Below are 23,622 nucleotides of genomic sequence, written 5' to 3' on the forward strand. Positions count from 1 at the left end.
GGGGAGCTTTTGCACAATTAAAACTTGTGCGCCAACTGTGCCCATACCTTGGGAAGTCTGACTTGACCACGGTGGTCCACGCTCTGGTTACATCCCGTATAGACTACTGCAACGCTCTCAACGTGGGGTTGCCTCCGAAGACTGCCTGGAAGCTGCAATTAGTCCAACGAGCAGCAGCCAGATTACTAACAGGAGCGGGGTATAGGGAGCATACTACTCCTCTGTTGCGCCAGCTCCACTGGCTGCCAATGAGCTTCCCAGCACAATTCAAAGTGCTGGTGTTGACCTATAAATCCCTAAACGACTCTGGCCCAGTTTCCCTGTCCGAACGGATTCTCCCCTATGAGGCTGCTAAGATCATCTGGAGAGGCCCTGCTCTCAGTCCCACCACCCTCGCAATCGCGTCTGGTGGGGACGAGAGACAGGGCCTTCTCGGTGGTGGCACCTCAGCTCTGGAACTCTCACCCATTGGAGATTAGAACTGCCCCTTCCCTCCTGACCTTTAGAAAGTTGATGAAAACCTGGCTGTGGAATTTGGCATTTGATGAGTGAGGTAATAACTCTTGACCACACGGACGGATAGGGATGAATAGATGAATAGTGATTTTATCTTAACGATTCGGCCTTATATAATTATATGATAGTACTTTAATGTGTTTATATTACTGTATTATTGGAAGTGATGTTTTTAAACTATTGTGTATGAATTTCTTTGTTGTAAACCGGCCTGAGTCCCTCGCTGGAGGTGAGAAGACCGGTATATCAAAGTTCTAAATAAATAAATAGTCCCTTAAGCCTAATTTCTGGACAGGTTGGTGGAAGGAAAGGCAAAATCTTACTTGTTTCTACACTTGAGTCCCAACACTTGCCACCAAGAGACTCTTTAAAGTGGAGCTTTGTAGTTGAGTAGAAGAGAAAACTTGGCTCTGATTTTTTTCTAAGCTGTATAATTGGTCCCAGTGGATGAGAACTGATTAATGGACTTCTTCTGCAATGTAACTAACCAAGCCTTGTAGGGAATGCATCCATAGTGATAGTTGCACATGTTATGTTTCAATAAGCCATGCCTTTTAAAAGGATTAATATTGGATTTGATCAAAGGTGAAAGCCAAATAAGAAAAGCAAAGGGAGACTAAAGTGAGTCTCGGTGCAGAAGAGAGCAGTAAATGAAAGCTTCTCAAATGAGACCAGACAGTGAGTCAGACATCATCGGAAGCAGGTGCTGACGGCTATTGCGGGAATTCGTTTTCCAGAAATTGAGGGTGTACAGCATGGCAAATGTACTCTTAGAATGAATTTTTATTGATTTCGTATCAAAAGGGAAGTCATGCTCCCCATGCTCTATTCTGCTCTGGTTAGACCACACCTGGAATATTGTGTCCAATTCTGGGCACCACAATTCAAGAGAGATATTGACAAGCTGGAATGTGTCCAGAGGAAGAGGGCGACTAAAATGATCAAGAAAATGATCTGGACAACGTGGCCGGTCCAGCGGAGTTGATGGTGGAGGACCATTGCTTCAGTGCTGGTGGTCTTTGCTTCTTCCAGCACGGTGACATTTATCCACCTGTCTTCCCAAGAGATTTGCAGGATTTTCCAGAGGCAGCACTGATGGAATTATTCCAGGAGTTGCACGTGACGTCTATAGACTGTCCACGTTTTGCAGGAGTATAGCAGGGTTGGTAGGACAATAGCTTTCTAAACAAGCACATTGGTCTCCCTACGGATGTCCTGGTCCTCAAACACTCTGTTTCATTCGGAAAAAAGCTGCACTTGCAGAGCTCAGGTGGTGTTGTATTTTAGTGTCAATGTTGACTTTTGTGGAGATTTGGTGATTAAAGGCATGACGTTTCTTATTCTTGTAAGCAATGCTTTGTTACTTGGCAGTTCCACAAAATCATTAACATTTGGGTGCATGATTGATGCTCCTGTGAAAGGGTTTTACAATCTTCCTCTGATTATATACCATTTGTGTGGCTATATCGCAGGCATGGGCAAACTTTGGCCCTCCAGGTGGCCGGTAGGCTGTTAGGAATTGTGGGAGTTGAAGTCCAAAACACCTGGAGGGCCGAAGTTTGCTCTTATCTGCTTTATCTTCACCAAGGTATTGTTTTCCTTTCCTTTCCAGGTGCTGTTTACTGCCAATTTATGGACATGCTCTTCCCAGGCTCCGTAACGCTCAAAAAAGTGAAATTCCAGGCAAAGTTGGAACACGAATACATCCAAAATTTCAAGGTCCTACAAGCAGGTTTTAAGCGGATGGGCGTTGACAAAGTAAGCATCCTTGCTTTTGATATGTTTTGATTTTGGTTTCAGAATACTGGTCTGAAGCATTCATTATTCTCTTGAGCAACCCTTTGCCTGGACGTTGCACCGTCTCCAATGGATAGCCTTCCCCACTGAAACTGGGTTCCTGTCAGCCCCCAGGCGCTATTGACTCTCCTCATTTCCCCAAGAGAAATCCCCATTGAGCTACTTTAATCTGTTTCTTACAGGTTTGCTTGGTTTCATCTGGATTGACTTCTGCAAATATGACTGAAGGGCATCTTCTTTAAAAATTATGCCTTTCACATATGGTAGAAGGAGCCCACTTGTTCTGAACATTTCCAACACTTACCAGAAACTGTTTTATACATTTTAGCAAGTTGTTTCGGTGTGGTATACCATCTATGGAACATTTATGTCCAGTTTTCTTTTATGTCCGTTGCATATGTATTATTTTAATTTTTTTCTTCCACATCTGTTCCCACTCCCTCATTTGAATTGGTCTTCTTAAATTTTGGGCCCATTTTATCATACAGTTTTTAACCTGTTCTTTTTCAGTCAGCCAGGTAAGTAATATATTATAAATATTTGATATTACTTTCTTTTCCAATTTTAAAAATTTAAAATTGGGACAATCTTCATGACTACCTGGACAATTCATGACTTTCTGGACAATCTCCATGACTATCCGGACAATTTGCAAAAATAAAAAACAAGAGAGACAAGTTTTATTATCTTTAATAAAAAAAAGTATATATATTTTTGAATAATAAGAATATTTTATCCAAGAAGATGGAATGGAAGTCATCTTTTTTTTCTTTTTTTTTTCCAGTAAGGGAAAACAGATGTTGGTAGAGGGAAAAGAGATGGTTCATCTCCCTATTGGGGCCAAATCTGCTATATCCCACTGCTCCATGACATACAAAAAGATGTTAGTGAGGCCACATGTTTGTGGCTCTGAGAAGGCTAGAAAGCAATGCAGGGAGGGAGGAAGGAAGGTCTCTGGAGACATAAAATAGTCATAGCTACTCTTCCTTGTATAATTTCTTTCAGGATTTGGCTTTTCCTTGGTTGCAATAGACTTTAGGCTTGTGTTTGACTGCATTTGTCACACTTTCCCATCGGTCCTTGATGCCCTGATGAAAATAGCCAAGGAGGATTCTTCCTTTATCAAGTGGGAAGGCTGCCACACCAGAACTGTGAAGCTTGTGGCATTTTAATCTCCACTAGCAAGGCAAAATGTTCCGTTGTGAGTTCTTTCTCTCATATCAGGATTGCCACTTGGACCTTGAGCAAGTTTGTGTTCAGTATGCATTTTTCCTTTATTTCCCTGCAATTAACAATCTGGTTCAGATATGTGGGTGACACTTTCACCCTTTGGAGCCATGGAGAAGAAGAACTCAACAGGTTCCTGGACCATCTTAACAGCATCCACCCGAACATCCAGTTCACCATGGAAAAAGAAAATGAAGGAAGACTGCCTTTTCTAGATGTCCTAGTCTTCCGCAAACCAGATCAAGAGTTGGGTCACACCATTTACAGAAAACCCACACACAGGGATAGATATCTACATCAAAACTCCAACCATCACCCAAGTCAAAATAGAAGCACCATTAAAGCCTTGGCAGACCGTGCAAAAAGGATCTGCGAAGCCCACCTCCTCCAAGATGGACTGAACCCCCTCAACTGGGCTCTACAGGCCAATGGAGACTCCACCTCAGACATCGGAAGAGCTTCAAGACAACCAAGAAGAAGCCACGAGAGTCAAGACGAAGATCCACCAAGAGGAAAAATGTTCTTGCCATACATCAAGGGAACCACTGACCGCAGAGGAAACACAACATGCAAACTATCTACAGACCCACCAAGAAAATCCAACAAATGCTACGTTCAGCAAAGGACAAGAGGGATCCTCTCACCTCTGCAGGAGTCTACCGTGTACCATGCAGCTGTGGACAAGTCTACATAGGGACATAGGGACCACCAAACGCGGCATTGCCCAAACACTAATCAAGGAACATGAAAGGCACTGCAGACTCCTTCAACCAGAGAAGTCAGCCATAGCAGAGCACCTGAGGAACCAACCTGGACACAGCATATTATCTGAGAACACAGAAATGCTGGACCACTCTCACAACCACCATGTCAGACTACACAGAGAAGCCATTGAAATCCACAAGAAGCATGTGGACAATTTCAACAGAAAGCAGGAAACCTTGAAGATGAACAAAATCTGGCTACTAGCATTAAAAAACTCTAAAATTGCAACAGCACAACAACAGAGAGGAAGCAGGCAGGGACATCTAATTACCTCTCAACAAACGTTTGCTCCAGGCACAGTCAGCCCATTGTGTGCTAATCAAGATGGTCAGTTGAAACATTCACACCTAGCTCCAACAGACAAGAGTCTTTTGTCTCACCCTGGTCATTCCAAAGATATATAAACCCCTTTTCCTAGTTCCAACAGACCTCACTACCTCTGAGGATGCTTGCCATAGATGCAGGCGAAACGTCAGGAGAGAATGCCTCTAGACCATGGCCATACAGCCCGAAAAGACCTACAACAACCCAATTCACAATCTGTTTTTACTTCAGGCCATTGTTTTTTGTTTGGAAGCCACAGTGGATGTTTTTGGACCAAGGGCAGGCTCTTTGGGCCTAATTACAATGGCCAAATGACAACACGCAGAGCAACCAGACAGGCAGGGATCATCTTTAATGATGTTTTTCTCCTGTTTCTGAAGCTAATGGAACAGTGAGCCTACTGAGATCTGTAATGTGTTTGTAATTATCTCTTAATTCCCAGAGGACAGGTACAAGGTTGTCCTGGATGAAACTGCCGCATTTACTGAAAGGAGAAATGCCAAACATTTTGAGTCGGCCTGCTGATGTCTTTTCCTGGGTCACATCAGATGTAACAAGGGAGACCTCAGAAGGCAAATGGCAGCATTAAGGAGCCTGGGCCATTTGGGAAAACAGTGGAGGGCGCAATTAAACTCTTGCTTGTTCCCCAAATTCAGTCCTCCATGCTGTTTTTAAGAATCGCAGAGCATCCTGTCCACAGAAGTCCTTACTTGTCCTTTTTTCATTTTTAAATCCTGTAGTTAGAGTGCCTATCTATATATATAAATTTCGTACTGGCGTCCAACGGGAAAGCAAAACTCTAAAACCCCTCCACAAAACTCTACCAAAATTGCCATGCCCCAAGGACAACCCACTAGATACAAACTAATCCACTCAGAAATCAAAACCACACAACAACAACCACAAAAAACGGCAAAACAACTGAGCATGCGCACTGGCGCAAACTCCCTGACGCGGGCGCACACATGGCCCCTCACCCTCCCCCCCCCCCCCCCCGGCGCGGCAAACACAGAGAAGGAAGGAAGGAATGAGGTAGAAAAGGAAGAAAGGAGAGAAAGAGGGAGGGAAAGAAAAAGGGGGGAGGAAGGAAAGTTAGAGAAGAAAAGAAAAAAGGGAAAGAAGGAAGGAAAGAAGGAGCGAAGGAAGGGGGAAAGATGTAGAGAAAGAGGGAGGGAAGGAAAAAGAGAAGGAAGAAAAGAGAGACTGCAGAAGAGAAAAAGGAAGAAGGAAGGAAAGAGGGAGCGAAGGAAGGGGATAAGATGTAGAGAAAGAGGGAGGGAAAGAAAGGAGGAAAGAGAGAAGGAAGAAAACAGAGAGCAGAAGAGAAAGAAAAAGGGAGAAGGAAGGAAAGCAATAGAGAAGGAAGGAAGGAGAGAAGGAAAGACAGGAAGGAAGGAAGGAAGGAAACAGGGAGTGAAGGAAGGAGGGAAAGAAGGGGAGATAGGGGAAAGGTTGGCCACAGCAACGCGTGGCGGGTACAGCTAGTAACTAAATAATTAGTTAATTCTCTCTTGGATATCGCCACTAATTCCTTTGCTTTCGGGATGCATCTCAAACTACTTAGCTATGTTGTTTTGTTCAGGGGAAGGGATGTCGCTTTGATATTCTAGCTGTCCTGGTTGCCTCCCCAGCCCTTTGTTTTTCACTCTAGTGAGCAGACTAGGGAGAGGAAAATTCCAGGATAACGTTGAATTTGTTCAGTGGTCCAGAAAATTATTTGAGGCCAATGACAACAGGAAGGACCGTGACCCCGGGCTAGCCAGGCAGGGAGGACGTTGCAGTCGGAGTCTGTTGGGAGTCTCAAATCCACCTGTATCTCCTCATTTCTGGCTCAAGTTGCTAAAGGAATCTCTTTTTAAAAACCTTGAGCTCAGAAGCTGCATACTTTTTGCAAATACCCTTGCTCTGAGATCCTCCTTTTTGGACGAGGGAGCTTATCAACAAAAGACCCTCCCCATAAATACAGAGTAGAGTAAACCATTAGCAACAGTGTGAGCCATCACCAGTAGCCACAAGCCAATCTCCGAGCAAGGGGGTTTGCAAAAACTACAGGATTAAAAAATGAAAAAAGGACAATAATAATAATAATAATAGGTAAAGGTTGTCCCCTGGCATTAAGTCCAGTCATGTCTGACTCTGGGGTGTGGTGCTCATCTCCATTTCTAAGCCGAAGAGCCAGCGTTGTCCATAGACACCTCCAAGGTCATGTGGCCAGCGTAATAATAATAATAATAATAATAACACTTTATTTGTACCCCGCTACCATCTCCCCAAGGGACTCGGTGCGGCTTACATGAGGCCGAGCCCAAACACAACAATACAAGCAATAATCACAACAATACAAGCAGTTAAAATAAAAAACATAAACAATAAACATATGACATTATCAATAAGACAACATACAATTAAAAACTGTGGGAAGGCCAAATGTAAAATTCAAGATTGGAAATAATGCTGAAACGTGGATGAAAAGGTGATAGTGGCGTTTGTGGAAAGACATAGGAGCAGACCTAAAAATGTAAAGTGCTGAAGGATCATTATTCCGGGAACAACCAAGTCTTCAAGTTCCTCCTGAAGACTGCCAGGGTTGGGGCCTGCCTGATGTCCTTAGGGAGTGAGTTCCAGAGTTGAGGGGCCACCATCGAAAAGGCCCTCTCATCCCCACCAATCGCGCAAGCAAGGACTTCTGTGGACAGGGCCGGAGGTTTAGCACAGCTGGTAAATCATCAGCAGTTATAAGATCTATCAACCAAAAGGTTGCAAGTTCAAAGCCCTGAGTTGGCATGAGCTGCCAACTGTTAGCCTAGCTCATTGTTTAACTAAGCAATTCGAAAACAGCTTTATCTGTGAGTAGAGAAATTAGGTGCCACTAAAAAGTGGGGGAGGTGTTCTACAACACCATAAAGAAAGAAGATCAGATAATGCTGGGTGACCAAAAGGAAGGAGAAAGTCCTGATGACTCTTCGTCATAGAGGATAGAGCAACATGGAAGCCCAATCTTTCATGGCACCAAAAACAGCTGAAACAAGCCACCTCCTTCTGTTTTGTTCTGTCTGTCTGTGTATTGTCTATACAAAGCAGCATTGAATGTTTGCTGTGTATATGTGCTGTGATCTGCCCTGAGTCCCCTTCGGGATGAGAAGGATGGAATATTAATAAATTATTATTATTATTATTATTATTATTATTATTATTATTATTATTATTATTATTATTATTATCATTAAGCAAAAGAAACAAAAACACACAGACCAATGTTGTATCTTCCTTAGGAGGCTTTCCTTTGTAGTAAAACAATATGGGTACACTATTTACAAAAACAAGTTTTTGATAACACAAATAAGGTTCTTTATACTTCCTTCTTTGCTTCTGCGCTGGGCTTCTTTCTCATGCAGATAAGCAGCTTCGCTCTCACAGAGCCTCCTCTCAAATTGAATTTACACAAGTCCTTCACACAGTAGCTTTACACACATCAGCCTTCATACACGAGACCTTCAACCTGGGGCTTCTCTCAGTGAAACTTCTCACACTGAGGCCTACCTCACACTGAGGCCTTTCCCCCATTGAGTGCTACTAAGCTGCAGGCACACTTGCTTATATTGAACTGCAGCTTTTGCTCATTGCATCCATTTAACCCTTTCAGTGCTTGACTCAGTTTTTTGTAATTAAAAATACCTAGTTAATTTTTTAATATTTCTGACACTTTTTTGCCTGTCTGCCTGAAATACGCTCAACTTTGTCTCCTCACTGTTTACAAAAAGATAACACAAATAAGGTTTTGTCGAAGGCTTTCATGGCTGGAATCACTGGGTTGTTGTAGGTTTTTTTGGGCTATATGGCCATGGTCTAGAGCAGTGTTTCTTAACCTGGGGGTCGGGACCCCTGTGGGGGTCGCGAGGGGGTATCAGAGGGCTCACCAAAGACCATCAGAAAACATAGTATTTTCTGTTGGTCATGAGTTCTGTGTGGATGTTTGGTCCAATTCTATCGTTGGTGGGGTTCAGAATGTTATTTCATTGTAGGTGAACTATAAATCCCAGCAACTACAACTCCCAAATGTTAAGGTCTATTTTTCTCAAACTCCTCCAGTGTTCACATTTGGGCATATTGAGTATTCATGCCAAGTTTGATCCAGATGTATCAGTGCTCTCTGGATGTAGGTGAACTACAACTCCAAAACCCAAGGTCAATGTCCACCAAACCCTTCTAGTATTTTCTGTTGGTCGTGGGAGATCTGCGTCCCGAAGTTTGGTTCAATTCCATCATTGGTGGAGTTCTTTGAACTATAAATCCCAGCAACTACAACTCCCAAATGTTAAGGTCTATTTTTCTCAAACTCCTCCAGTGTTCACATTTGGGCATATTGAGTATTCATGCCAAGTTTGATCCAGATGTATCAGTGCTCTCTGGATGTAGGTGAACTACAACTCCAAAACCCAAGGTCAATGTCCACCAAACCCTTCTAGTATTTTCTGTTGGTCGTGGGAGCTCTGCGTCCCGAAGTTTGGTTCAATTCCATCATTGGTGGAGTTTTTTGAACTATAAATCCCAGCAACTACAACCCCCAGATGACAAAATCAATCCTCTTCTCAACCCCACCAGTATTCAAATTTGGGCGTTTCAAGTATTTGTGCCAAATGAATGAGAATACATCCTGCATATCAGATATTTACAAGATGATTCATAACACGAGCAAAATTATAGTTGCGAAGTAGCAATGAAAATAAATTGATGGTTGGGGGTCACCACAACATAAGGGAGGTTGAGAACCACTGGTCTAGAGGCATTCTCTCCTGACGTTTCACCTGCATCTATGGCAAGCATCCTCAGGGGTAGTGAGGTCTGTTGATACCTCTGAGGATGCTTGCCATAGATGCAGGCGAAACGTCAGGAGAGAATGCCTCTAGACCATGGCCATATAGCCCGAAAAAACCTACAACAACCCACAAATAAGGTTCTTTATGCTTCCTTCTTTGCTTCTGTACTGGGCTTCTTTCTCATGCGCATAAGCGGCTTCGCTCTCACAGAGCCTCCTCTCACACTGAACTTACACAAGACCTTCACACAGTAACAACAACAACAATACTAATAATCTTTATTTATACTCCGCCACCATCTCCCCAACGGCTTACATGAGGCCAATCCCAGACAACATATTACAGCAAAATAAAACCAAAAACATAAGCAACAAGCAACAGTGTCATAATTACATAAAAAACATATGAATACAATAACAATATAACATTACAATAAACACAATCACAGTGACAGTGGGCGGACCACATGTGCAGGATAAAATGTTTAAAAACTCGAATGAGATAAGGAGGAGGAGCAAGTTATTTACAAGAGGGAGATTCAGGGTTGTGGAACCAAACTTTCCCATTAGGGGTGTGTGTGTACTCCAGCTTTACACACAGCAGCCTTCAAACATGAGGCCTTCAACCTGAGACTTCTCTCAGTGAAATTTCTCACACTGAGGCCTCTCATACACTGAGGCCTTTCTCCTACTGAGGCTTTTCTCACACTGAGGGCTACTAAGTTGCAGGCACACCTGCTTATATTGAACTGCAGCTTTTTCTCATTGCATCCATTTAACCCTTTCAGTGCTTGACTCACATTTTTGTAATTAAAAATACCTAGTTAATTTTTTAAAATATTTCTGACACTTTTTGCCTCTCTGCCTGAAATACGCTCAACTTTGTCTCCTCAGATAATCCCTGTGGACAAATTAGTGAAAGGAAAATTCCAAGATAACTTTGAATTCGTTCAATGGTTCAAAAAATTCTTCGATGCCAACTACGATGGGAAGGACTACGACCCGGTGGCAGCTCGGCAAGGCCAGGAGACATCGCCGGCCCCGCCTATGGTGGTCCCGATTCTGAATAAGCCTAAGAAGAACCTTGCTCCTGCCGGCACAGGTAATGTCGTCACCTGGAAAAGAAACTAGCTTGTCTTTGCATTTCAGAGCACAGAGTTGAAAAGAGACCCCAAGAGCCACCCAGTCCAGTGCCATTTCTTCCATGCAGGAAGACTCAGTCAAAGCCCCACCAACAGAGGAGACTCTATCATACTCCCAGGCAGAATATTCCATCACCAAACAGCTCTTACCATCAGGAAGTTCTTCCTAATGTTTAGGGGAAGTTTCTTTTTCCTGCCATTTGAATACTCTGGGAGCTTCCAGACATCACCCAATCAAAGGATTTAATCAGGGGCAAAAAATCCCAGGACTGCAGAAGAGGTCCACATACAGACCTATTGGTCCTCAGATTTCTGCCTCCCTCGTCCACACTTGCTGCTTTGTTGTGGGATTTAGAAGCTTCCAAGATAGCTGCTGTGGGATTTCTGCTGGAAATTTCAGCTTTTTTAAAACCTCAAGATTTATTTATTTGTCGTGTCAGGGCAACCAGTCAGTTGTATTACATTTCTAACAGAACAAAACAAACAAACAAACAGACAAAACACAAAATTTGCAAGTTTGGTAGTTGGTTAAATGTCCTTTGACCAGTATCTGGCCACTTGGAGTGCCTCTGGTGTTGCCGCAAGAAGGTCCTCCATTGTGCATGTGGCAGGGCTCAGGGTGCATTGCAGCAGGTGGTCAGTGGTTTGCTCTTCTCCACACTCGCATGTCGTGGACTCCACTTTGTAGCCCCATTTCTTGAGGTTGGCTCTGCATCTCGTGGTGCCAGAGCGTAGTCTGTTCAGCGCCTTCCAAGTTGCCCAGTTTTCTGTGTTCCCAGGGGGGAGTCTCTCATTGGGTATCAGCCATTGGTTGAGGTTCTGGGTTTGAGCCTGCCACTTTTGTACTCTTGCTTGCTGGGGTGTTCCAGCGAGTGTCTCTGTAGATCTTAGAAAACTATTTCTTGATTTAAGTCATTGACGTGCTGGCTGATACCCAAACAAGGGATGAGCTGGAGATGTCTCTGCCTTGGTCCTTTCACTATTGGCTGCTACTTCCCGGCGGATGTCAGGTGGTGCAATACCGGCTAGACAGTGTAATTTCTCCAGTGGTGTAGGGCGCAGATACCCCATGATAATGTAGCATATCTACTTTTTTAGTGTGGTGAGATGTGTTCCACACTGGGTATGCGTACTCAACAGCAGAGTAGCATAGCGCAAGGGCAGATGTCTTCACTGTATCTGGTTGTGATCCCCAGGTTGTGCCAGTCAGCTTTTGTATGATATTGTTTCTAGCACCCACTTTTTGCTTGCTGTTCAGACAGTGCTTCTTGTAGGTCAGAGCACGGTCCAGAGTGACTCCCAGGTATTTGGGTGCGCTGCAGTGCTCCAGTGGGATTCCTTCCCAGGTGATCCTCAGAGCTCGGGATGCTTCTCTGTTTTTGAGATGAAAGGCACATGTCTGTGTTTTAGATGGATTAGGGATCAGCTGGTTTTCCCTGTAATAGGCAGTAAGGGCACCTAGAGCTTCGGAGAGCTTCTGTTCTACCATCTCAAAGCTCCCTGCTTGAGCGGTAATGGCACGATCATCAGCATAGATGAAACTCCCTGTCCCTTCTGGCAGTGTAGGGGTTGTGACTATGATGTGATCTGTCTTGCGTCCAAAAGGAAAGAGGAAGGGGTGATCCAGCCTCAAACAAACATCTTCATTTGTGTTTGTTTTTGTTTTCTTAACTACAGAGATATTTGGGTCTGATTCCCATTTTCTCCCTTCCTTCTTTTTCCAAAGGTAAGGTAATTTGCAAAATCTGAAATGGAGTTCTTTGGAGGAAAGAGAAAGGAAAAATCCAAGCTCCAGGAAGCTCAATTTCATAGCTTTTGAATTGCCTTGCCTTTGTGAAGAAAAAGGAGAGGGATTTAGCATCAAACCGTTCTGCGACTATATGAGGAACACAAGTTTTGCAGCCCAAAAATGGGAGTGTGACTATTATGCAGTGATAACTATTATATGATGGAATACAAAAGTTTTTATGCTTCACAGCAATTGTTCAGGGGTAGATGTTGCAGCTGCTTTTGCCTAAAGTCGGTATCAGGAACTTTACATAGGGGAGAGGCAGGCAAAGAGGCAGTAATACTCAGGAGATCCATCACCGCAGCGCATGCCGTGTCTCATGCGTCTGTGTGTAATGACTTGTGCCATGTGCAAAGCTAATTCTCAGGCTGCTGTTGACTCTGGTAGTTTCCTGTCTGTTGCACAAGGACTCCAGCTGCAAAAGAGGAAGTGAAACGCAGTCATGTCGAGACGTCCCTTTAATTCAGATCTTCCACAGTCGCCGAAAGGAGAAGGCAGAGGGTTCTTATGTGTTATGTAGGATCAAGGGGGTATTTTAGAAACATTAGATGTGTTGGATTCCTGTGTGAAATGGAAGTGAGGAAATTGTGCTCCTCCCAACGGTTTTTTTTAATAATTGTAAGCCTTAATCATAGAATCACAGAGTTGGAAGAGACCTCCTGGGCCATCCAGTCCAACCCCATTCTGCCAAGAAGCAGGAATATTGCATTCAAATCACCCCTGACAGATGGCCTTCCAGCCTCTGTTTAAAAGCCTCCAAAGAAGGAGCCTCCACCACACTCCGGGGCAGAGAGTTCCACTGCTGAACGGCTCTCACAGTCAGGAAGTTCTTCCTCATGTTCAGATGGAATCTCCTTTCTTGTAGTTTGAAGCCATTGTTCCGCGACCTAGTCTGCAAGGAAGCAGAAAGCAAGCTTGCTCCCTCCTCCCTGTGGCTTCTTCTCACATATTTATGCATGGCTATCATGCCTCCTCTGAGCCTTCTCTTCTTCAGGCTAAACATGCCCAGCTCCTTAAGCCGCTCCTCATAGGGCTTGTTCTCCAGACCCTTGATCATTTTAGTCGCCCTCCTCTGGATACACATTCCAGCTTGTCAATATCTCTCTTGAATTGTGGTGCCCAGAATTGGACACAATATTCCAGATGTGGTCTAAGCAAAGCAGAATAGAGGGGTAGCATTACTTCCTTAGATCTAGACACTATGCTCCTATTGATGCAGGCCAAATGCCATTGGCTTTTTTTGCCGCCACATCACATTGTTGGCTCATGTTTAACTTGTTGTCCACGAGGATTCCAAGATCTTTTTCACACGTACTGCTCTCGAGCCAGGCCTTGTCCCCCATTCTGTATCTTTCCATTTCATTTTTTCCTGCCAAAGTGGAGTATCTTGCATTTGTCCCCGTTGAACTTCATTTTGTTAGTTTTGGCCATTCATCTCTCTAATCTGTCAAGATGGTTTTGAATTCTGCTCCTGTCCTCTGGAGTATTGGCTATCCCTCCCAATTTGGTGTCGTCTGCAAACTTGATGATCCTGCCTTCTAGCCCTTCATCTAAGTCATTAATAAAGATGCAAGTGTAAACAAAGTCGGTGAAAAGTTGCACTGTACATTCCTGCACCTGGGAATCTCAGTTTTTTGCCTTTTGAAGCGATTGCTTCCGCATTTACAGGGAACGGTGTCTGGCCACCCTCCTGGTTGCTGTGGTTCTGGCCCAACTTGCCTGTCTGAACGCATCTCCTCCTATGAACCTACTAGGACAGTGGTTCTCAACCTGGGGTCCCCAGATGTTTTTGGCCTACAACTCCCAGAAATCCTAGCCAATTTATCAGCTGTTATGATTTCTGGGAGTTGAAGGCCAAAAACATCTGGGGACCCCAGGTTGAGAACCACTGCACTAGGATGTTAAGATTGTCTGGGGAAGCCCTGCTCTCGGTCCCACGTGCGTCACACGTACGTCTGGCGGGGACGAGAGACAGGGCCTTCTCAGTGGTGGCCCCTTGACTGTGGAACACCCTTCCTACAGATATTAGACCGACCTCCTCCCTGTTAGCATTTCGGAGGAAAGTGAAGACCTGGTTGTTTGAGCAGGCATTTGAATAGGCAGTGTAACGAATATAGGAATATGGAACAATTGGATGATGAAACTGGATCCTAATTCTAATTATGAGATGCTAACGAGATGTTTATTGATGTATAATTGATTGTTTAATATGCTACTGTTTTAATTGTTTTAAACTGTTTTATGTTGTTCTGAACATTGTATTTTGCTATTGTGAACCGCTTTGAGTCACCCGAGGGCTGAGAAAAGCGGTATACAAATATAGTAAATAGATAAATATATGTTTCAAAGTGATTCCTGGAGCAGCATCATAGTTCAGAACAATCCTTTAACTCAATGGTTCTCAACCTGGGGTCCCCAGATGTTTTTGGCCTACAACTCCCAGCAATCCCAACCAATTTATCAGCTGTTAGGATTTCTGGGAGTTGAAGGCCAAAAACATCTGGGGACACCAGGTTGGGAACCACTGCCCTAACTGCTCCATGTCCTTACATGTCTGGAAACAGCCCCCAATCCAAAAGAATAAACCAGAAATTGATGCGTTTTTCCTACTTATAGAACTCATTTGGGGCCAGTAACACACTCAAGCAGCTTACTATAAGGGCCACAATTGCCTTCAGCCTACTCTGTAACAGCTAGAACTGTGTTCCTTTTGTAGATACCAATCTTGTGCAGTCTTCACAGCTGAAGGCTGCGAGAGTAGAGCCTGCCGCCGCTGCTACCACCCCAAAGAAAACGGCTCTGATTGGTAATAAGCACTTAGTAGGGAGAAGCCATCCCCTGAACTCTCCTTTTGGGGCCGTAGAGGTGCTTTCTTCTTGCAGCGCACGGGGGTCTCCACACTTCAGGTGCCTTTCACTTTGGTGGCTGATGCACAGAGGGATAATATAGGTCAGTGGAAGCGCCCTTTTCTAGAGAGTGCAGCTCATGTACTACTTCTGTATCGCAGCTCCAACAAGACCCATGGTTGCGCAGAGAACAACGGTGGCGAACAGAACCGGACCCGGGATGGTGAAAAAGGCTCCTGCCGGAATTGGAGAGGACGACTCCGCCGAACTGATTCAACAGGTGGGTGTTCAGTAGGCAGACCGGGTCAGCAGAGATGTGTTGTTTTGGGTCAGGCATGGGCAAACCTGGGCCCTCCAGGTGTTTTGGACTTCAAGTCACACTTGGGAGTTGAAGTCCAAAACACCTGGAAGGCCCAAGCTTGCCCATTCCTGTTTTATATTGTTACTAGTCATGGGTCTGGTTACCTGAAATGTTTATTTCGTGTTTTCATTCCGTTTGTTTCATTTGAATGGCACGAAACGGTTCAAGCCCTCACGGTACGAAAATAATGAAACGAAAAAGAAAGTAGCAGTGGTAACCGTTGCAACCCAGAGTAGGAAACTGGACTCTCAGACAACAATCCACCACACTTGGCTTCAGGAAACGATCCTTTTTTATTGATAAAAGATGAATACTAAATAGAGGAAAAAATGCAAAAGTAAAAAAGTCACAGTAAAAATCAGCAACAAGAAATGTCCATAAACAAGATAATGAAATCCACAGCACAACTGCTGAAACCTGGAACCTGTTAGCAAATCACTAACCGTGCTTAGGACATCTAGAAAAACTCCGAGGAACTTCAACTTTATTAGGCGATCCCTCGCTTTCCGACGATGATTGTCTTCCAGTGTCCTTGTGGGTCCGTATGTGGCTGTGGAGCCCTATTCTTGCTCTGCATCTTCTTCCGCAGTGAGAGCATCAGTTTCCACGTGGAAGGCGGTCTCGGTTGGGGTTGGCTTGACGCGCCTTCCTCTTGGCACATTTCTCTCTTTTGCCCTCCATTCGTGCCTCTTCAAATTCTGCAGCACTGCTGGTCACAGCTGACCTCCAGCTGAAGCGCTCAAGGGCCAGGGCTTCCCAGTTCTCAGTGTCTATGCCAGAGTTTTTAAGGTTGGTTTTGAGCCCGTCTTTCAGTCTCTTTTCCTGTCCTCCAACATTCCGTTTTCCGTTCTTGCGTTCGGAGTAGAGCAACTGCTTTGGGAAATGGTGGTCGGGCATCCGGACAACATGGCCGGTCCAGCAGAGTTGATGGCGGAGGACCATCACTTCAATGCTGGTGGTCTTTGCTTCTTCCAGCACGCTGACGTTTGTCCGCCTGTCTTCTCAGGAGATTTGCAGGATTTTCTGGAGGCAGCGCTGATGGAATCGTTCCAGGAGTTGCATGTGACGTCTGTAGACAGTCCACGTTTTGCAGGCATATAGCAGGGTTGGGAGGACAATAGCTTTATAAACAAGCACCTTGGTATCCCTACGGATGTCCCGGTCCTCAAACACTCTCTGCTTCATTCGGAAAAATGCTGCGCTCGCAGAGCTCAGGCGGTGTTGTATTTCGGTGTCGATGTTGACTTTGACTTTGGTGGAGAGGTGGCTGCCAAGGGAGCGGAAATGATCAACATTTTCTAATGTTACACCATTAAGCTGTATCACTGGCATTGGAGAGGGGTTGGTTGGTGTCTGCTGGAACAGCACCTTGGTCTGAGGAACAAGGCTACTTGAATCAGGAGACCTGCAGAATAATGACAGCTCGCAGGTTCGAATCTGGGGAGAGGCGGAAGAGCTCCCTCTATCAGCTCCAGCTCCTCATGCGGGGACATGAGAGAAGCCTCCCACAAGGATGATAAAAAAACATCAAAATCATCTGGGCATCCCCTGGGCAACGTCCTTGCAGACGGCTAATTCTCTCACACCAGAAGCGACTTGCAATTTCTCAAGTCACTCCTGACACGACCAATATATATATAAGTACAATAGCAATTCAACCAAAAGGAAAACCCTCCAAAAGCACTTTCTTTACCTCCCTTCTAGAACTATATTTGCATTCCTTACTTCCACCTCTGATATATTTCTCTCTATGCGTATTCTACCTCCTGATTTTTTTTTTGAAAAAATCACTATTTTTCAAAGGAAAGTAATTGTTAGACTTCAGTAGAATAATTTCTCCACCTTTGGAAACCTCTCTCCCTCTCTATCAAACCTTCAATCTATTATTTCTCTATATTTCCAGATAGGATTGCAGTTTATTCTGTCATGCCTCTTTTTTCCTCAGCATGATCAAAGGACACTTTGTTTTGCAGATCAAAGCATTAAAGATGACAGTGGAAGATCTGGAGAAGGAAAGAGATTTCTACTTCGGGAAACTGAGGAACATTGAGCTGATTTGCCAGGAGAACGAAGGGGAGAGCGACCCCGTTCTGCAGAGGATTGTGGAGATTCTTTATGCCACCGATGTAAGTCCGGGTGCCTTCCTTATGAGGGTGGAGGGAAAAATACAAGCATGGGCCAAAAGGTTTTACCTCCTGTGTCATAAAAACGTTATGAATGAACATCATTTATTTATATTTATCGTGTCAGGAGCAACCAGACATTTGTATTACATTTTTAACAAAACAAACAAAACACAAAGTTTGCAAGCTTGGTAGTTGATTAAATGTCCTTTGACCAGTATCTGGCCACTTGGAGTGCCTCTGGTGTTGCTGCAAGAAGGTCCTCCATTGTGCATGTGGCAAGGCTCAGGTTGCATTGCAGCAGGTGGTCTGTGGTTTGCTCTTCTCCACATTCGCATGTCATGGATTCCACTTTGTGGCCCCATTTCTTGAGGTTGGCTCTGTATCTCGTGGTGCCAGAGCGCAGTCTGTTCAGCGCCTTCCAAGTCGCCCAGTCTTCTGTGTGCCCAGGGGGGAGTCTCTCATTTGGTATCAGCCATTGATTGAGGTTCTGGGTTTGAGCCTGCCACTTTTGGACTCTTGCTTGCTGAGATGTTCCAGCGAGCGTCTCTGTAGATGGGGAAGATGGGATTCAGATTCACAGTCAGGTGCAAAGCAATGATGTCCCTGTGTTAGACGAAGAATACCAGGAACAGGGGGCAGAAGTTCAGTTGTTTCCCACAGCTAGGGATGACGCTGGGGAAAGTGAAACTACTGAGAGCCAGGTGCATGATTCAGGAAGGCAGGATGGTTCTGAGCCAGATAATGAGGGAAAGAGCACTAACGAGGGAATTGACCTTGATGAAGCTAGAGGTTTAGATCGAGCTGATCGATTGGAATTTAAGGTTTGAAGGAGTGTCAGGATCGCTAGCAGTCGAGAGAGGGAGGCTTGGGGCCATTGGAACGCCTTCATGTTGGTATCAGCCATTGGTTGTGGTTCTGGGTTTGGGCCTGCCACTTTTGGACTCGCTTGCTGGGGTGTTCCAGCGAGTGTCTCTGTAGATCTAAGAAAACTATGTCTTGATTTAAGTCATTGACGTGCTGGCTGATACCCAAACAAGGAATGAGCTGGAGATGTCTCTGCCTTTGTCCTTTCACTATTGGCTGCTACTTCCCTGCCGATGTCAGGTGGTGCAATACCGGCTAAACAGTGTAGTTTCTCCAGTGGTGTAGGGTGCAGATACCCCGTGATAATGCGGCATGTCTCATTAAGAGCCACATCTACTTTTTTAGCGTGGTGAGATGTGTTCCACACTGGGCATGCATACTCAGCAGCAGAGTAGCAGAGCGCAAGGGCAGATGTCTTCACTGTGTCTGGTTGTGATCCCCAGGTTGTGCCAGTCAGCTTTTGTATGATATTGTTTCTAGCACCCACTTTTTTGTTTGATGTTCAGGCAGTGCTTCTTGTAGGTCAGAGTATGATCCAGAGTGACTCCCAGGTATTTGGGTGTGTTGCAATGCTCCAGTGGGATTCCTTCCCAGGTCATCCTCAGAGCTTGGGATGCTTGTCTTTTCTTAAGGTGGAAAGCACATGTCTGTGTTTTAGATGGGTTAGGGATCAATGAATGAACATATAACAGCGGAAGTTGCTCCCACCTTGTCCTCTTTCCGGAGACAATTGAAAACCTGGATGTTCCGGTGCACTTTTGATTAAGCAGTCCACCAGTAATTTTCTGTCCCTACTTTAAGTTCAGCACTTTCCATCGGCCCTCTTATTGTCTACCTCAACACCTTTGATGACATTAATTCCAGCCCTGCTTACTGGATTATTGAAATGTAACACCCGCAATTGACACCAAATTTCAACACAAGACACCTATCAGGCCAATGAGTGACCACCACTCATAAAAACACTGAAAAACACAGCAGAAGGGGCTTTAAAAAGCCAAAACTCAATAATTACAACGCAATCGCAAAACCACACATATATACACATATACAGAAATATATACACACATATACACAGAAAGGGGGAAGGAAGGAGAGAAGGAAGAAGAGAAAGAGGGAAAGAAGGAGGGAAGGAGAGAAGGAAGGAAAGAAAGAAAGGTAGCAAAGGAAGGAAGGAAAGAAGGAAATTAAAAAGTGAAAGAAGAAGGAAAGAGAGGGAAGGAGAGAAGGAACGAAAGAGAGAAAGAGGGAGGGAAGGAAGGAAAGAGACAAGGAAGGATGGAACCAAAGAGCAGAGGAAGGGACAAAGAAACAGAGAAGGACGAAAGAAGAAGGGAAAGAGGAAGAGAAAGAAAAAGAGGGAATAAAAGGAAAGCAGGAGGGAAGGAAGGAGAGAAAGAAAGGAGAGAAAGAGGGAGGGGTTGGCCACAGCATGTGGTGGGTACATCTAGTGTGTGTGTGTGTATATAAAAATATATATACACATATACACAGAATGGGGGAAGGAAGGAGAGAAGGAAGGAAAGAAAGAAAGGTAGAAAAGGAAGGAAGGAAAGAAGGAAATTGAAAAGTGAAAGGAGGAAGGAAAGATAGAGGGAAGGAAGGAGAGTAGGAACGAAAGAGAGAAAGAGGGAGGGAGGGAAGGAAAGAGACATGGAGGGATGGAACCAAAGAGCAAAGGAAGGGACAAAGAAACAGGTAGAGAAGGACGAAAGAAGAAGGGAAAGAGGAAGGGAAAGAAAAAGAGGGAATAAAGGAAAGCGGGAGGGAAGGAAGGAGAGAAAGAAAGGAGAGAAAGAGGGAGGGGTTGGCCACAGCAACGTGTGGTGAGTACAGCTAGTGTGTGTGTGTGTGTGTATGTGTATATATATACATATATATAGAGAGAGAGAGAGAGACAGCATCCGTACTTCACAGATTTTCACTTTTTGCAGGTGGTTCTGAAACGTTACACCCGCAATAAGTCAGGGAACACTGTACAGTATTTAAACTGTATTTTTGGGGTTTTTATTCCTTCCATCACCTTTTTGCAGAGAAAAAATGGCATAAAAGGTGCTGCCTTTTGTGTTAATTATTTTCAACAGAATGTAAGTAAACATTGTAAACACTTCGCATAAAATGTGTTTCTCTTTGCCATTGTGTTTATTGTATTTACTTGCTGTACTCAGCATTTCTAACAAACAAATCGTGTTGACCCAGAAACAAAGCCGTACTGTGATCCCAGAAAAGTGTGCAAGGGATTAAACTCCAATGCGTTTCTCACTGTGTTTGGGAATCTGTTGCAAGGCTGTTTTTTCAACACAGAAAGCTGAGGGGCTGGATTTTTAACAATTCCCAAGAGCCATGCAATTAATTGTGTACATTTTCAATTGTTGAAGCGTGTCTATGTACTAAAATGCACTTCCATGTTGAGAGATCACTACTGACCTAAATGTCATGAGTTCAAAGCCAGTCTGGGTCGGAGTGAGCTTCCAACCATTTGTGTAGCTTGCTGTTGACCTTTGTAGCCCGAAAGACAGTTGTATCTGTCTAGTAGGAAATTTAGGTACCGCTTATGCGTGGAGGCTAATTTAACTAATTTACGACATTATAAAATCTACAGCAAGCAAGCAAAAGAATGAGGAAGCACTCCATCATTGTTACATATGGACAGTGAACGACAGCTCTACTGGTGGCCAGAATACCCTCATAAAGCTGGAATGTTAAATAGCCTCTGTGTGTCTGTCTATATATGTTGTGTATGGATGGCATTTAATGTTTACAATGTATGTGTACATTGTAATCCGCCTTGAGTCCCCTACTGGGTGAGAAAGGCAGAATATGAATACTGTAAATAAATAATAATTACCAGAGGATGACTGGTTGCCCTGACACGACAAATAAATAAATAAATAAACCGAGAGGATGCCTATTGCCATCTGTTTAAAGAAGTGACCTGAACTACGTCCAAGGGCTCAGAAATTAAGAGTGAGTGGCTTAAACCAGCTGTAAGAAGTGCTACACAGGTGGTAGAGCAAGTAATACTGGAGTAATTCATCATTATTCTGCTCTTGAAAGCTCATAGCTGAAGACGGTGCCATAAGTGTGATAGAGATGAAAAAATAGATATAATAATTATAATTGTGTACACTGCCTCTTCTCCTGTCCCCTCCACCTCTCTCCCCTCCTTTGTGACATTAGATATTCGTAAAGATTTAATTTACTTAACAATAAATAATAATAATAATAAAACTTCATTTGTACCCCGCTACCATCTCCCCAAGGGACTCGGTGCGGCTTACATGAAGCCGAGCCCAGAATACAACAATAAACAATAACAACAACAATAATACAAAACAATAAATAAACTGACAAGCAAAAAAAACCAAGCAGTAAACATTAACAATAACACGACGCGTTTAAAAACCTATGGCTGGGCCAAATGTAATAATTAAATTTTTTAAAAAATGCTGGGCATGACAAGGTGACATATAATTGGGATAGACGTTTTGGAGAGGGATGAAATGTGCAGACAATCTTAGATCACTAATAAAGTGCGTTTAGGGACATATTGCTGGGAGTTTCCTTATTATGGGAAGGCACACTGAAACAACCACGTTTTCAGGCTCCTCCTAAAGACTGCCAGAGTTGGGGCTTGCCTAATGTCCTTGAGGAGTGAGTTCCAGAGTTGAGGGGCCACCTCCGAGAAGGCTCTCTCCTTCGTCCCCACCAATTGCGCTTGCGATGGTGGTGGGAGCGCGAGCAGGGCCTCTCCAGATGACCAAAGAGATCGTGTGGGTTCGTATACAGAGATGCGGTCACGCAGGTAGGCGGGTCCCAAACCGTTTAGGGCTTTGTAGATAAGCACCTGCACCTTGAATTGGGACCGGTTAATGAACGGCAGCCAATGGAGCTCCTTAAGCAGAAGGGTTGACCGCTCCCTGTAAGGAGCTCCAGTTAACAACCTGGCCGCCGCTCGTTGAACCAGTTGAAATTTCCTGGCCATTTTCAAGGGTAGCCCCACATAGAGTGCATTGCAGTAGTCCAATCTGGAGGTGACTAAGGCATGGACCACCCTGGCCAGATCCGCCTTCACGAGGTACGGTCGCAGTTGGCGCACGAGTCTTAATTGTGCAAAGGCCCTCCCGGCCGACGCCTCAGCCAATAGCTCAATTATCTCTATCCTCCCCTTTTCCTCTTTTTTACCTGAGGATGTTGATGAGAAGTCTGGGGGTGCAGGGCCTGTTCAGACAGAGGGGATGGTGGAACAGGAAAGCAGTTCCACAGTTGGGAGAACAGAGGATTCTCTGTGTGGAAACAAAACTGTTTTGCAGAATGACAGGCTGGCGGAGAAATTAGATAGAGAGGTGAGACTGCTTCTCCATGGGAAGAATTCCAGGTGCAAGTCAGGTGATGGGAAAGAGTGGCCAAAGGGCCGAAGGAATGCTTTCATGCATTGTTGTCCTTATTAAGGAGCAAAACTGTTCAGATCAAACAACTCTGCAATTAGAGCAAGGATCTTTTGCCTTGGTTCTCACTTCAAGTCATGTCCTGGTCAAGTTTTGCTTTAAGTCTTGGGGATTTTATCATGAACCCAAGCTAATGTGTTGTTTGATTCTTGTATCACTTAAGTGGATGTTTCATTCCTCTTCTTTGGATTATTCAAGCTCATGAGTTTACCCTGCTCCTTGGATTTATATTCATGTTTTAACCTTTGCATTGGAGTTTTATCTCTGGTTTTGTGAGACTCTTTTTATCTTACCTATTTGGATTTTTTACTCTTTTACTATGTGTTTTCCCCCCAATAAACTGTTTATTTCTATGTTGGGCTTGGTGAGTGCTTGAGCAAGGTGTTACTTACTTACTTGGTCGATCTCTCATTGGCTGAGTAGGATAGTCTTCCAGGATCAGAATTCTTGTGAGTCTGTAGGTGACTGTGGAGCCCTATTCTTGCTCTGCATCTACTTCTGCAGTGACGGCATTGGTTTCCAGGTGGAAGCCGGTCCCAGTCGGGGTTGGCTTGACGTGCCTTCCTCTTGGCACGTTTCTCTCTTTCACGCTCCATTCGTG

At 44.4% G+C, this 23,622-nt stretch overlaps 1 protein-coding gene across 2 annotated transcripts in view; it reads left to right on the forward strand.

Annotated features, from left to right (window-relative positions):
• MAPRE1 (microtubule associated protein RP/EB family member 1) overlaps nucleotides 1-23,622 on the forward strand; it is a 41,386-nt gene that overhangs the window by 14,903 nt on the left and 2,861 nt on the right. For both annotated transcript variants that reach the window (XM_060771817.2, XM_060771818.2), the window contains exons 3-6: nucleotides 2,129-2,274; nucleotides 10,340-10,547; nucleotides 15,384-15,502; nucleotides 17,557-17,709. In XM_060771817.2, the coding sequence (XP_060627800.1) occupies nucleotides 2,129-2,274; nucleotides 10,340-10,547; nucleotides 15,384-15,502; nucleotides 17,557-17,709 (626 nt within the window). The remainder of the gene's footprint in view (nucleotides 1-2,128; nucleotides 2,275-10,339; nucleotides 10,548-15,383; nucleotides 15,503-17,556; nucleotides 17,710-23,622) is intronic.

The sequence above is a fragment of the Anolis sagrei genome, chromosome 4 (assembly GCF_037176765.1).
Source record: "Anolis sagrei isolate rAnoSag1 chromosome 4, rAnoSag1.mat, whole genome shotgun sequence".
Classification (NCBI taxonomy): domain Eukaryota; kingdom Metazoa; phylum Chordata; class Lepidosauria; order Squamata; family Dactyloidae; genus Anolis; species Anolis sagrei.